General features: G+C 44.0%; 1 protein-coding gene across 1 annotated transcript in view; it reads right to left on the bottom strand.

Moving 5' to 3' along the window:
* Positions 1–14119, bottom strand: part of DYSF (dysferlin) — a 591346-nt gene that overhangs the window by 154382 nt on the left and 422845 nt on the right. The window contains exons 36-37 of the mRNA XM_030190967.1: positions 9897–10042; positions 6883–7044 (exon numbers count right to left, since the gene is read on the bottom strand). Coding sequence (XP_030046827.1) covers positions 6883–7044; positions 9897–10042 — 308 coding nt within the window. The remainder of the gene's footprint in view (positions 1–6882; positions 7045–9896; positions 10043–14119) is intronic.

Consider the following 14119-nt stretch of genomic DNA (forward strand, 5'->3'; position numbering starts at 1 on the left):
ATTTTTCCCTATCCAGCAATTTCCCTCTCTCCCTGAGTCCTGCCCTCCCAATCCATGCCCATCCATGCTCCTCTGTCCCCTGCCCCCTCCCTTCATCCATTTCCAGTAATTCCCCTCTCTCCCTGTGCCCTGCCCTCCCAATCCATACCCATCCATGCTCCTCTGTCCCCTGCCGCCTCCATTCATCCTTTTCCAGTAATTCCCCTCTCTCCCTGTGCCCTGCCCTCCCAATCCATACCCATCCATGCTCCTCTGTCCCCTGCCGCCTCCATTCATCCTTTTCCAGCAAGTCCCCTCTCGCCCTTCCATGCCCCCCCCCCCCCCCGTCGCATCCATGCTACTCTCTCTCCCATGTCCCAGCCTGGCCCGCCCTCTTCTCCCCCCCCCCCCCTTCGCATCCATGCATCGTTTTGTTTTTTTTTTTCTTCTTTTTCAATTTACCTCCGTGGTTCCGGCAACGAAGCGTCAGGGAAGGAGGCGGCGCTCCCGACGTCTAGCTTTCCCTTCGCTGTGTTCCGCCTTCTTTTTAAGGCGGAACACAGCGAAGGGAAGGCTAGACGTCGGGAGCGCCGCCTCCTTCCCTGACGTTTCGCTTCCGGATTTGTTTGTTTTGTCGCGAGGGCGGGGCAGAGACGGCTGGCTGGCTTGAAGGCTTCACACCACGAATCCACGAACCCTTCAGCCTCAGCCTGGGAGTGACGTCAGATGGCTTCAAGGCTTCAAGGCTTCAGGCTTCAGGGCTTCAGACTTCCGGCTTCAAGCTTCCGGCTTCACAGAACGTTGTCTTCAGAACGTTCACGGTGCGTTTTATTATATTAGATTAGATTATTTTATCTTGTACTAGCAAAGACTGAAATTCTAATGGATGCTCAGTCTGGCTTGATGCATCTTTATTTCTGAGTTTGCATATTCACCAAAAACCTCTGAGTCTGCACTTTCTAATAATTCTTAAAGGTTTACATAACTGACGAATTCAGAAATTGGGGTCCTTTTATTAAGCTGCGGGAAAAAGAGCCCTGTGGTAGTGGCAGCGGCCGTTTTTCCTGCGCGCCAGGGCCCTTTTTACTGTAGCAGGTAAAATGACCCTAAAGATTGGCCATAGGGTAATATAACTCTTACCATGTGGCAGGGAGCACTTACTGCCACCCACTGAGGTGATGGTAAGGGCTCCCGCAGTAACCCAGCGGTAACCAGGCAGCATGCAGCGATGCACAATTACCACCAGATTAAAGCCACACTATAAAAAAATAAAATTCTGGTACACCGGAAATGGAGAAAACAAAAACCAACAGAGTGGAGAAACTGGATCCGCTGCCTCCACAATGCTAGTTTAGCGACACTGCAGCTGTTTTCAGCTCCAGTTTTGAATGATTGTTTTTTTAAGCTCATTCATCTGTCAGCCTTTTTAAAGGCTTGATTTGACTACCTCATTTATGGTGTTTCATTCACTGATTTACACAACAAACAGAGTCCTGAAGCAGGCGTTTTTTGCCGAAACACGGCTCTGTGTCGAGTCTTTTTTAATTTTCATTTAATAAAACATTTTATTACTCTTACCCACGGTGTCTTGGGAGTGTCGTGTTGATCTCGCTACTTTTTTGCTGTTCTATTTTTACACACCGGAAATGGCGCACACTAGAGGCAGAATTACCACTGCTGGCCATGTTGGGCTAGCGGTAGTTCCAGGATAACATGCGGTAACATAGTAAATGATGGCAGATAAAGACCTGTATGGTCCATCCAGTCTGCCCAACAAGATAAACTCATTTTACATGGTATGTGATACTTTATATGTATACCAGAGTTTGATTTGTCTTTGCCATTCTCAGGGCACAGACCGTAGAAGTCTGCCTAGCACTCTTCTTGTACTAATAGTTCTGAAGCTAATGTTGAAGCCCCTTAAAATTTACACTCAAGCCCATCCCTATCTATTCAGTCATGATCAGAGCATAGACCATAGAAGTCTGCCCAGCACTGGTTTTGCTTCCCAATTACTGGGGTTGCCACTCATTCGCCGCTAAGATTCCATAGATCCAGTCCTTCTAAACAGGATTCCTTTATGTTGGAGTGGAGGAGTAGCCTAGTGGTTAGTGCAGTGGACTTTGATCCTGGGGAACTGTGTTCAATTCCCACTGCAGTTCCTTGTGACTGTGGGCAAGTCACTTAACCCTCCATTGCCCCAGGTACAAAATAAGTGCCTGTATATATGTAAACCACTTTGAACGTAGTTGCAAAATACCACAGAAAGGCAGTATATCAAGTCCCATTTCCCTTTATCCTATGCATGTTTGAATTCCATTACCGTTTTCATCTCCACCACCTCCTGCAGGAGGGCATTCCATGTATCCACCACCTTTTCTGTGAAAAAATACTTCCTGACATTACCCCTGAGTCTGCCCCCCTTTAACCTCAATTCAAGTCCTCTACTGCCTTCCTGTCTCCAGAAAAGGTTTGTTTGCGGATTAATACCTTTCAAATAGTTGAATGTCTGTATCATGTCACCACTGTTTCTCCTTTCCGCCGAGGTATATATGTTCAGGTCGGCAAGTCACTCCTCATATGGTTTGCAACACAAATCCCTTACCATTTGTGTAGCTTTTCTTTGCACCGCTTCCAGTCTTTTTACATCTTTAGCAAGATACAGTCTCCAAAACTGAACTCAATACTCCAAGTGGGGCCTCACCAATGACTTGTAGAGGGGCATCAACACCTCCTTTCTTCTGCTGGTTATACCCCTCTTTATGCAGTCTAGCATCCTTCTGGCCACGGCCGTCACCTTGTCACAATGCTTCTTCACCTTTAGATCCTCAGACACCAACACCCCAAGGTCTCTCTCCTGAGTCGAGCTTACTAATCTCTCCCCTCCTATCTGGTATCCCTCTTTTGGGTTTCTGCACCCCAAGTGCATCACGCAACATTTCTTAGCATTAAATTTTAACTTAGTATTATCTTCAAAAAAAACATACAAAACTGACTACAGTTCTATGTGCAAAAATATTTTTTTTATTTTTTAAATAATATCCTAATGGTGCTCAGTGATTGGGTAGATGTTATGTCTGGGAATGTGAGCCCTTGTGCCCCGACTGAGCTCGGTGAAGATGGAGTGACACCGAACTCGGTCAGATAGCCAGACAACCCCTAGCTTCACCTGGGAAGCGACCACCGTTCCCCGAGAGTTGAGCCCCCAGGTGCAGGCGGCCACCAGGACTTCCGGAACCGGCAGGGTTGCACGACCAATGACCCGACAGGCAGGGAGAGCAGACACCATCCAGGAGCCAAGGAATCAGCAGCGCAGCGAATAGTCAGAGAAACAGTCTGAGGTCTAGGCAGGCAGCAACGCAGCGCATAGTCAGGCAACAATCCAGGGTCTGGTACACAGTAATCACAGAAACAAAGATAGCCGGCTGTAGAACACAGACGTAGACCACGACCTCGAAGCACTAGAAGCCGAAGCAAGGAAGGACTGGAGGCAGGGCTTTAAATAGTGTAGGAATTAGGTTCAAACATGTGCAGCTGATCCAAGATGGCTGCCTCCATCAGAAGAGATGCCCTACGCCCAAATATGGGCTTCCTTCCTGAAGCTGCCCATCTCCACGATGGCTGCCACAACCTGAGACGCCCATCTCCAAGATGGCGGTCCTATCCTGGAGATACCACATCCAAGATGGCCACCGCATCCTCAAATGCCCATACCCTGCGCAAGCAGGCTGCACCTCTGGAGGCATGTAACAGAGTGTAACAGTAGCTTTCGCTGGGCTGACTGGCAGTCCTGAATTGCTTCATACACGACCTGACATCATAGCATCAGTGCCTACCTCCTACCTGTAATGTGTTAGTAGTATTATTGTCAACAGTTCTTACACATTAGCAAGCTTTGTGTTAAAGAAAGCCCATAAAAGAGCGAGAAATGTTCAGCGGCAATGGCTATTACAACCCTCCGCAACAGCCCGGAGACAACAGAATCAGATGGTGTTCTACCTTTTTCTGCGCAGGCTAAGCATATTAAGAATATCATCCGTAAACACTGGCCGCTATTACAGTTACATGACATGCCTTCTGAAATATGTTTCGCGTACACTAGGGCCCGTAATTTGGGTGAACTGTTTAAAAGAAAATATGAACAGGCCCCCCTTAACAATAGGGGTGGCCATGTGTTTACTGCCGACATGCTTGGACTACCTCCATAATCAAGCACCCGATCACAGGGAAAGACTACATATTGAGAAACAACACTAACTGTGAATCTGCTTGGGTGGTATATGGGATCCGTTGTCCTTGTGCTAAACGGTATATCGGCCAGACCAAGCGTAGAATTAAGGACCGCATAGCGGAGCATTTGAACAACCTGCGGAACCAGAGGAAGGAGGCACCCTTAGTGACGCATTGGATACAGGCTAAACATGAGGAAAAGGATCGTTTATTTGTGGTATTACATCAATTACCAGTGAATTATGGAGGAGATGTGGTGTCAGCACTAATACATAAAGAGCAGCACTTAATTTACCAATGGCAAACGGTGAGCCCATACGGCTGAACAAAGAGATTGATTAGTGGGCGATGACACACCTCTCTAATGTTTAAAAGGAAGGGGAGAGGCCAGGAGCGAAGTTACTACGCATGCACCGGCATCTTGGCCGGGTGAGAGTAGAAGTTGAGCTGTTCCCGCTATAGGTTAGCCTACAAAGATTTTGTCATAATTCAGCTTTATGATTGCTTACATTGCACTTGATATATGCATTTTGCTTTAATAGAATGATGCTAGTTTGATTTATGATTTAATTTTGATGACGCTTCCTGCGAAACATGCACGCATGTAGGGAATAAAAATGCAATGAAGACAGGGAACATTTTTTGAACCACGTTTATTTTACTGCACGTCATTAAGTGTACTGGGGCCCCAGCTGGACTAAGTTGAACCAACTACCACCACCTCACAGCCCCAAGATAAGTAGGCCACCCTACGCTGAAGTCGATTTAAAAATATGCTTTTTGAAACTTTGACTTGCACAAAGCTTGCTAATGTATAAGAACTGTTGACAATAATAATACTAACGCATTACAGGTAGGAGGTAGGCGCTGGTGCTATGATGTCAGGTCGGGTATGAAGCAATTCAGGACTGCCAGTCAGCCCAGCGAAAGCTACCCAGTCACTGAACACCATTAGCATATTATATAAAAAATTTAAAAAACTTTTTTGCACATAGCACTGTAGACAGTTTTGTATGTTTTTTTGAAGGTAATACTAATCCAATAACAGGAAAACTGAACATTGCCACATACCCCAGAGGAGTTGAGCTATTAAATTTTAACTGACAGATCCTTGACCATTCTTCTAACATTTGAAGATCCCTTGTTTCTACTCCCTCCAGGGTATCCACTCTATTGGCTATTTTCATGTCATCCGCAAAAAGGCAAATCTTTCCTTCGAAAAAGCCCGTGTTGGGCTTACTGCTGCTTTGTAGAAAGGCCCCTTGATGAAGAAAAGCTAGAACAATCCAAATGGATTCCAGCTGGAGACCCCGGTCTCTCCAAAGGTGGAATGTCTAGAGAAATAATGAACACAATAGAGGTAAGGGGATTTTCTACCTAATTTGCCCTCTGAGTCAAGGACTCCCCCTTGATGCCAAAGTCTGATCACTGCACTTAGTTCCTATTTCTCCTGCTTGTATTTGAATTTGACATTCATCCCACAAAGGCTCACAAGGCTTATGCTTCACCTCAAGCTGTTCTTGTATGACTTAACTAATCAAGCTCCCCCTCTCAACACTGTTTGCTGAAACCTCCACTGTGGACTTTGGTGTCAGATTAATTCCACCACACCCACAGCTCACAGGAGACAGAACAAGATGATCATCTGGATTAAGTAACACATCATCATTTAGACTGGAAGTCTTGTACTCAGCCTCCTGCTCAACAGATCATCTAACTGAAGAAGGGGCTCTGTAAAGCCACCAACAGACAATTGTATAGTTCCATAAATTTCTTGGGTTTTAGGAGGATGTCCCCATATCTTCTAATAACATTTAGGCTTATTATAAAATGAAGAAATAATCTGAACAAGGACTCAATTGATTGGAACTCCATTCAGAATGACTATTAAGGTGTCATCATCTTGAATCTAATTAGCAAGTTTTTGCATCACAGCAGCTCATTATTAATTTTTCTAGATAAACTTTCACACAGATGACTACGAAGTGAAAGCTTATGACTGAGGAGGAGTGACTTTTGGAAATTTTTCACAAAACGGGACAATGCACCAAAAAAACACTGAAATTTCCAGCAGTTTCTGCACCTGTTCAGAAGAACATACCCCACCGACCCAACATAAAAATAACTGGTCACTTGCGACACAATGTAACCAAAGACCATAACGGACATTATCTAACTCTTCTTCCCCCTTTCCCTCTCTAACTTCCCCCCAACTGTACCTACCATACATGTAACTACCATACATGTGCCTCATTCTACTATAATATCACTTTGTATTCATTCATACCATGTATTTGTTCAGACCGTAATCGGCTAACGCCGTTAACGGTTATATGTAAGCCACATTGAGCCTGCAAAAGGTGGGAAAATGTGGGATACAAAAGTAACAAATAAAATAAATAAATAAATAAATAAAGTTTTGTATGTTTTAGGGGACTTTATGAATTTTTCTATGCATTGCCCCCTTTTTGTACTTTTCCACAATTGCCCCCTCTTTTGACAAAATTTTACTTTTGTGCATTGGCCTTATTGTCTGCTTTTAGGGGTGCTGATGTTTGGCACTGCAGTTTCATAAAATTTAAACATAGTTGCACATTCAACATGCTAGGAATATAAATGAGAAATACATAATAAGAAATCATGACAATTTTGTTGTATAGGTTTGAGCCTTACCACTTCCATGAAGAGCACACAAACATCAAAGTTGGGATTTTTTTTTACATTTTTGATGACACATGATGAAATCATCTGATCTCCACACTCTACAAGAAGGCTGGGAGAAGTCACACTGGCTAGCTGGTAGCTTTTCAGATTTCTCACTCCCCATGCCAAGATCTGCAGTTCAAATATGCAGTAATAATCATGAAATTGCAACTAAAACATTTTCCATTTCTAAGTATATAAATATGCATTCACAGACCTTATCTTGAGATGTACATGTGTCATAGCAGTTTTTCATTCATTTATTGCTTTGTCCAATATGTTGGTGAGCACTTATAAAAACCAATGCAACCCTTAGCCGAAACTTTTGTGTTTGCAAACCAATTTAAAATTCTAGCTTTGAAAGCAAACAATTGTAGCAGTTCTGGTTGGTAAAGGTAGTCCCCTGTACATAAGTACCAAGTTGCAAATGACTTATGGAGGCCACCACTTGCTTAGTGGTTGCTTGGCAGACTGTTAGCGGTGTCGTTGACCATTGCTTTCTCCATCATCTTGTTTGATGGACAACATAAAATCTTTATAAATTTTTAAAAATGTGTTGGTCCCAAAAGATCTCTGAAACAGTGAGATCTAGAAACACAAAAACTTTGAATGGATACCACTGATTTTTTAACTTATGGCTTCTTTTACTATGCCTCCCTAGCGATTCCCAAGTGGCTAATGAGAGGAAGCCCATAGAAATTGAATGGGCTTCCTTTCATTTGCCGCACCGGGAATCGCTAGTAAAAGAGTTGGTTGAATCTGACATCAGTTCCTAAATGCATGCCTACATCTATGCACACATACTGCAAATATTAATCTCCACATATTAATAAAGCCACACCCACCACCTAGCATGTACACCAACACAACCCTTCCCAACTCCTCATGTACCCACAGTCACCTGGCACATATACACTGTATATATTTTTATTAAGTATTTTTCAAACTGCCTTTTGTGGCTGGCAGATCAATGTGGTATACAAATCTAAAACCGCAGAACATGAGATGGAAAAGAATGCCATTTTAAAATAGGAGAGGGACTCCACACAGCAGAGCAAGTTAAAACTATAAAAGCATAAATATATATATTTTTTAATCCAAATGTGCAACCAATGAGACAAGGATAAAGGAGTAGAGGCTGTCTGAAGAACAATCCAACACAGAAGATGGTGCTTTAAAAGATGCTTTATTCGCTGCAAAATCTCCCGAGTTGTGCTGGTTGGTCAGCATGTTTTCCGAGCTGATTTCCTTGTTTCTTTGTTGGTTTCTTAGTGTCCTTTTTTGAACACTATTGTGACCTCTGAGGCAGGCAATTCTTAATGCCTTTGTGTCCAAGCAGCGAATAAAGCGTCTTTTAAAGAACTATATTCTGTGTTGGATTGTTTTTTGGCCAGCCTCTACTCCTTTATACTTGTACTGTAGACATAGAGGTTCTTCCTGTTTGCTGTGCCCAACCAATGAGACAGTCAGACCTATAAAGGACACACACACACACATTCCAACATATGTCTGCCATCCAATCCATTTAATCTCCACAGCCACACATTCCTACACACATAAACATAAACCCACATACTCCTACACCTCTATACTCCCATGCTCATAATTACACACTGCACTCATCCAGAAATATATTTACACATCCCTCATGCATTCAGATCCATGCATACTCACAATACATCTCCCTACCCATCCGGATTACACCTCCATGTCTACAAATAAACCTTTACCACAACCCCTCATACTCTTTTCAGGATCTTGCCAGGTGCTTGTGATCTGATTGGCCACTGTTGGAAACAGGATACTAGACTTGAATCTTAGGTCTGTCCCGGTACAGCAATGCTTATGTTCTTAAATCTATGTTAGAAATAATAGCTCATCTGTTGCCCACTAGCCTTTTCTGAACTCTCTTTCTTTTATTTTATAACAACAAATGAGTATTTTAATCAGTATTTCACAAATTGGCTTTGGTGATAATAGGGTATGATGTAAAGAAATGTTACTTTAGATTGAGCAGGGACTGTCTCTCTGTGTCAGGTGTTCAGCGCTGCGTGCGTCTGGTAGCATTATACAAATGCTAATAATAATATTAACAACAGAGACTGAAAATATCATGATTCCTAAGTAAAATATTGCTTTCATAACTCTAATAATTGGATGAATGTAATTTTAAAAGCAATATCCACAATCTTCTAAGTAAGGAGCTCCATTTCCAAGTGAAACATAATTGACACAATGATATTGACAGATTGTGCAAAAGGGAAAGAAGTACAAATACCAACATGACCAGTAATACCTACAGATATGCCATTTGAAATTTAAAAAACTACAATTCCCCATCTGCCATGTTTGTTAACAAGCACAAGCATTCAAAGTTACTGGAATAGATTTCGATTGCTTCTTCAAGAGCTGGAACAGAAAAACATTTGTATGTTGTTCTTCAAGGAAAAAAAATATTGGGGTCAATATTCAGCAGTAGTTAACCGGGTAAGAGTGAATTTTACCCGTTAACTCCTGCTGACCGGCTACTGACCAAATATTCAGCAGCATTTAACTTGACACTATGTGTACTGTTGGGGCAGCCTGGTGGCAGAGCAATGACAGAGTCGGTAGTTATATGGACATCACTGATATTCAGTGCCATGTCCAAATAGCTATCTGGACAAACAGAGCTGGAGAAAAAACTGTCCTAACTTACATGGATAGCTAATGGGTACTGGCACTGTATACTGATGGTACTGGGATAACTTCTGAAAACCAGATGCTCAGTGCAAGTAGTTTGGTATGGCCCAGTATTGAACATCCTGGCCTAGAAGCACCCAGGGTGGCCAGTATTTAAAAAATTGCAATATTAGATATGAAGTCTTGCCTTCCTAAGTCTAATACAAGGAAGACACCTTAGACAGGTTCCTTAAATAAAGAATCCATGAAGATATATATATTTCTTACTGTGCATTCTTTAGATTTTACCCATTGGATCTCACCTCAATGGCAGTACGTTGCAGAATTGGTTTGATTCCTTGTGGGACAATGTAGAGATTGGTCTCCCTCTGTGGTGGCGGATACGGTAGGTCTGTATCTGCAGACTGTGTAGGATGAATAACCACAGAGACTTTTACTTCAGCTTTTGAAACTTCATGTATTAATTATTCATAACTAAAACACTCCATTCAAATCTGTCTTGTAACTGAATATGGTTTAAAAATCGATGCATCCTAATTTTCATTATGGAAATTACAAGAACAGAGTCTCTAAATATAATTCAGATTTTTTACCCCATTGTTTGACTGTGTCATCATTTTGAATCAGATACAATAGGAAAAGCACTGAAAAGAATGATAATAATAAAATCACTTAGAGGGGCATAATCGAACGGGGCGCCCAAGTTTTCATGAGGGCATCCTCGCAGGATGGCCCCGTAAAGGGGCGGGGCAACCCATATTATCTAAACAAGATGGGCGCCCATCTTTCATTTCGATAATACGGACGGGAACGCCCAAATCATGAAATTTAGGTCGACCTTAGAGATGGTCATCCTTAGGTTGTTTTTGAGATGCTCGTCCCCAGTTTTCGGCGATAATGGAAACCAAGGACGCCCATCTCAAAAACGACCAAATCCAAACCATTTGGTCGTGGGAGGAGCCAGCATTCATAGTGCACTGGTCCCCCTCACATGCCAGGACACCAACCGGGAACCCTAGGGGGCACTGCAGTGGAATTCAGAAAAAGGTCCCAGGTGCATAGCTCCCTTACCTTGGGTGCTGAGCCCCCCAAATCCACAACTGTACACCACTACCATAGCTCTTAGGGATGAAGGCGGGCACCTACATGTGGGTACAATGAGTTTCTGATGGGTTTTGGAGGGCTCACATTTACCACCACAAGTGTAACAGGTGGGGGGGGGGGGTGGGCCTGGGTCCGCCTGCCTGAAGTATACTGCACCCACTACAATTGCTCCAGGTACCTGCATACTTCTGCGATGGACCCAAGTATGCCATTTGAGGCTGGTATAGAGGCTGGCAAAAAAGTATTTTTTGAGGGTGGGAGGGGGTTAGTGATCACTGGGGTAATAAGGAGAGGTGATCCCCGATTCCCTCCGGTGGTCATTTGGTCAGTTTGGGCACCTGTTTGATGCTTGGTCGTGAAAACAATTGACCAAGTAAAGTCGCCCAAGTGTTCATCAGGGACGCCCTTCTTTTTTCAATTATCAGCAAAGGACGCCCATCTCCTAAGCACGCTCCAGTCCTGCCTTTGCTACACTGCCGACATGCCCCCGTGAACTTTGGTCGTCCCCACGACGGAAAGCAGTTGAGGGCGCCCAAATCAGCTTTCGATTATGCCGATTTGGGAGACCTTGCGAGAAGGACACCCATCTTCCGATTTGTGTCGGAAGATGGGCGCCCTTCTCTTTCGAAAATTCACCTGTTAGGCACCTAAAAAATCTACGGCGCAAACATTTCTGTCTAAGTGTGTTCTATAAGTGGCACCTACTTTTAGGCCTTTTATTTTTTGCCAAAAATGTACGTGCAATAAAATAAAAATTGGCACGCATCCATTTTGGGTCTGAGACCATATCGACACCCATTGACCTAGCGGTAAAGTCTCACATGTTAACTGGGCGGTAACGGCCTATGCGCATAGAATGATGATTACCACCCAGTTTAGCCATGCACCGGAAAATTTCTGGCACACTTAGAGGGGCATAATCGAACGGGGCACCCAGGTTTTCCTGGGGCCATCCTTGCAGAGCGGCTCCATGAAGGGGTGGGGAAACCCGTATTATCGAAACAAGATAGACGTCCATCTTTTGTTTCGATTAAACGATCGGGGACGCCCAAATCTCAACATTTAGGTTGACCTTAGAGATGGTCGTCCCTAGGTTGTCCTAAGAGATGGTCGTCCCCGGTTTTCAGCGATAATGGAAACCAAGGACACCCATCTCAGAAACGACCAAATCCAAGTCATTTGGTCGTGGGAGGAGCCAGCATTCGTAGTGCACTGGTCCTCCTCACATGCCAGGACAACAACCGGGCACCCTAGGGGGCACTGCAGTGGACTTCAGAAATTGCTCCCAGGTGCATAGCTCCCTTACTTTGTGTGCTGAGCCCCCCAGACCCCCCCAAAAAACCCACTCTCCACAACTGTACACCACTACCATAGCCCTAAGGGGTGAAGGGGGGTGCCTACATATGGGTACAGTGGGTTTCTGGTGGTATTTGGAGGGCTCACATTTACCACCACAAGTGTAACAGGTAGGGGGGGATGGGCCTGGGTCCGCCTGCCTGAAGTGCACTGCATCCACTAAAACTGCTTCAGGTACCTGCATACTGCTGTCATGGAGCTGGGCCTGGGTATGACATTTGAGGCTGGCAAAAAATATTTTAAAGTTTTTTTTAGGGTGGAAGGGAGTTAGTGACCACTGAGGGAGTAAGTGGAGGTGATCCCCGATTCTCTCCGGTGGTCATCTGGTCAGTTTGGGCACCTTTTTGAGGTTTGGTCGCAAGAGAAAATGGACCAAGTAAAGTCACCCAAGTGCTCGTCAGGGACGCCCTTCTTTTTTCCAATATCGCCCGAGGACACCCATCTCTTAAGCAAGCCCCAGTCCCGCCTTCGCTATGCTGCCGACATGCCCCTGTGAACTTTGGTTGTCCTTGCGACAGAAAGCAGTTGAGGGCGCCCAAAATTGGCTTTCAATTATGCTGATTTGGGTGACCCTGAGAGAAGGACGCCCATCTCCCGATTTGTGTTGGAAGATGGGCGCCCTTCTCTTTCGAAAATAAGCCTGTTAGTGGACACATATAAAAAACAAAATTACCGCCCGGACCACATGGTAACCGGACAGTAGTTGAAAACTGATGCATGTAGGATGCGCATAGGCGCCTACATGGCTTAGTAAAAGGGCCCCTTAGGGAATAAAACAGGTAGCATCATCTTAATAGTTTCTAAATGTCCCCACCAAGTTAAATGAAGGGGGTTCCATGAATTCATAAGTCTTTAATTGTATTAAGAATCTTCTTTGAATTGAGATCAACAATATCCTCTAAGTTAGTGCATAGGTCTAAGCCTAAGCATCTAAGAGGGTCTTTTACTAAGGTCTGCTAGAGTTCTTACCTCGCACTAGAAATCAACTGGCACTAAACACTGAGATGCACATAGGAATATAATGGACGTGTCAGCATTTAGCGCCAGATGATTTCTAGTGTGAACTAAAAAGGCTAGCGCACCATAGTATAAGACCCCCTAAGACTTTTGGATGACCAGATTAAGCCGGAAAAGGATGCTATATCCAGGGTTGCATGAAATTTAAGGGGGATTACCTCGGTTATTTGAGTATTGATTTTGTAACCAGAAACATTTGGCATAAGTTTACACTATAATACACAAAGTACTCCACTATTGAATTCAATTTTCATGGACACCTTTATTGATATCACTTTCTCAAACACCAAGCACTCACGCAACTCACTCTCAAACATCCCACACAGAATCATCCAGACACATCATCACACCAGATTATACATTAGTGTACATGTTAACTCCTAGCCATAATTGCCACCTCAAGCTATACTTATACTCCAGTCTATAAAAATAGTGTCTTTTTATATCCAAGGATCCTCATATGAAGTCCCATTAGACCATATAAAATGGCTTCAATTAATCACGAACTTTCCGTTTCAATCTAGGAGTTATTCCAGCACAGGTCTCAATCTGCTTGATGTAACAAATTAAGCCAAAATCCAGCTTATAATCGAAAGAGAAAACGCCTATATTGCAACCCAAATCGGGAGATGGGCGTCTTTCTCCCGTGGGCGCCCAAATCGGTATAATCGAAAGCCAATTTTGAGCGTTTCCAACTGCAATCCGTCGCGGAAACGGGTAAAGTTGACGGGGGCGTGTTGGAGGCGTGGTGAAGGCGGAACTGGGGCGTGGTTATCAGCCGAGGAGAGATGGGCGTCTTTAGCTGATAATCAAAAAAAAAAGGTGCTTTACCGCGATTTTGGGTCGCTTTTTGGACCCTTTTTTTCAAGAACAGGTCCCAAAAAAGTGCCCCAACTGACCAGATGACCACTGGAGGGAATCGGGAATCACCTCCCCGGACTCCCCCAGTGGTCACTAACCCCCTCCCACCAAACAAAACCCACTTGAAAAACTTTTTTTCCAGCCTCTATGCCAGCCTCAAATGCCGTACCCACCTCCATGACAGCAG

The sequence above is a fragment of the Microcaecilia unicolor genome, chromosome 2 (genome assembly GCF_901765095.1).
Source record: "Microcaecilia unicolor chromosome 2, aMicUni1.1, whole genome shotgun sequence".
NCBI lineage: Eukaryota > Metazoa > Chordata > Amphibia > Gymnophiona > Siphonopidae > Microcaecilia > Microcaecilia unicolor.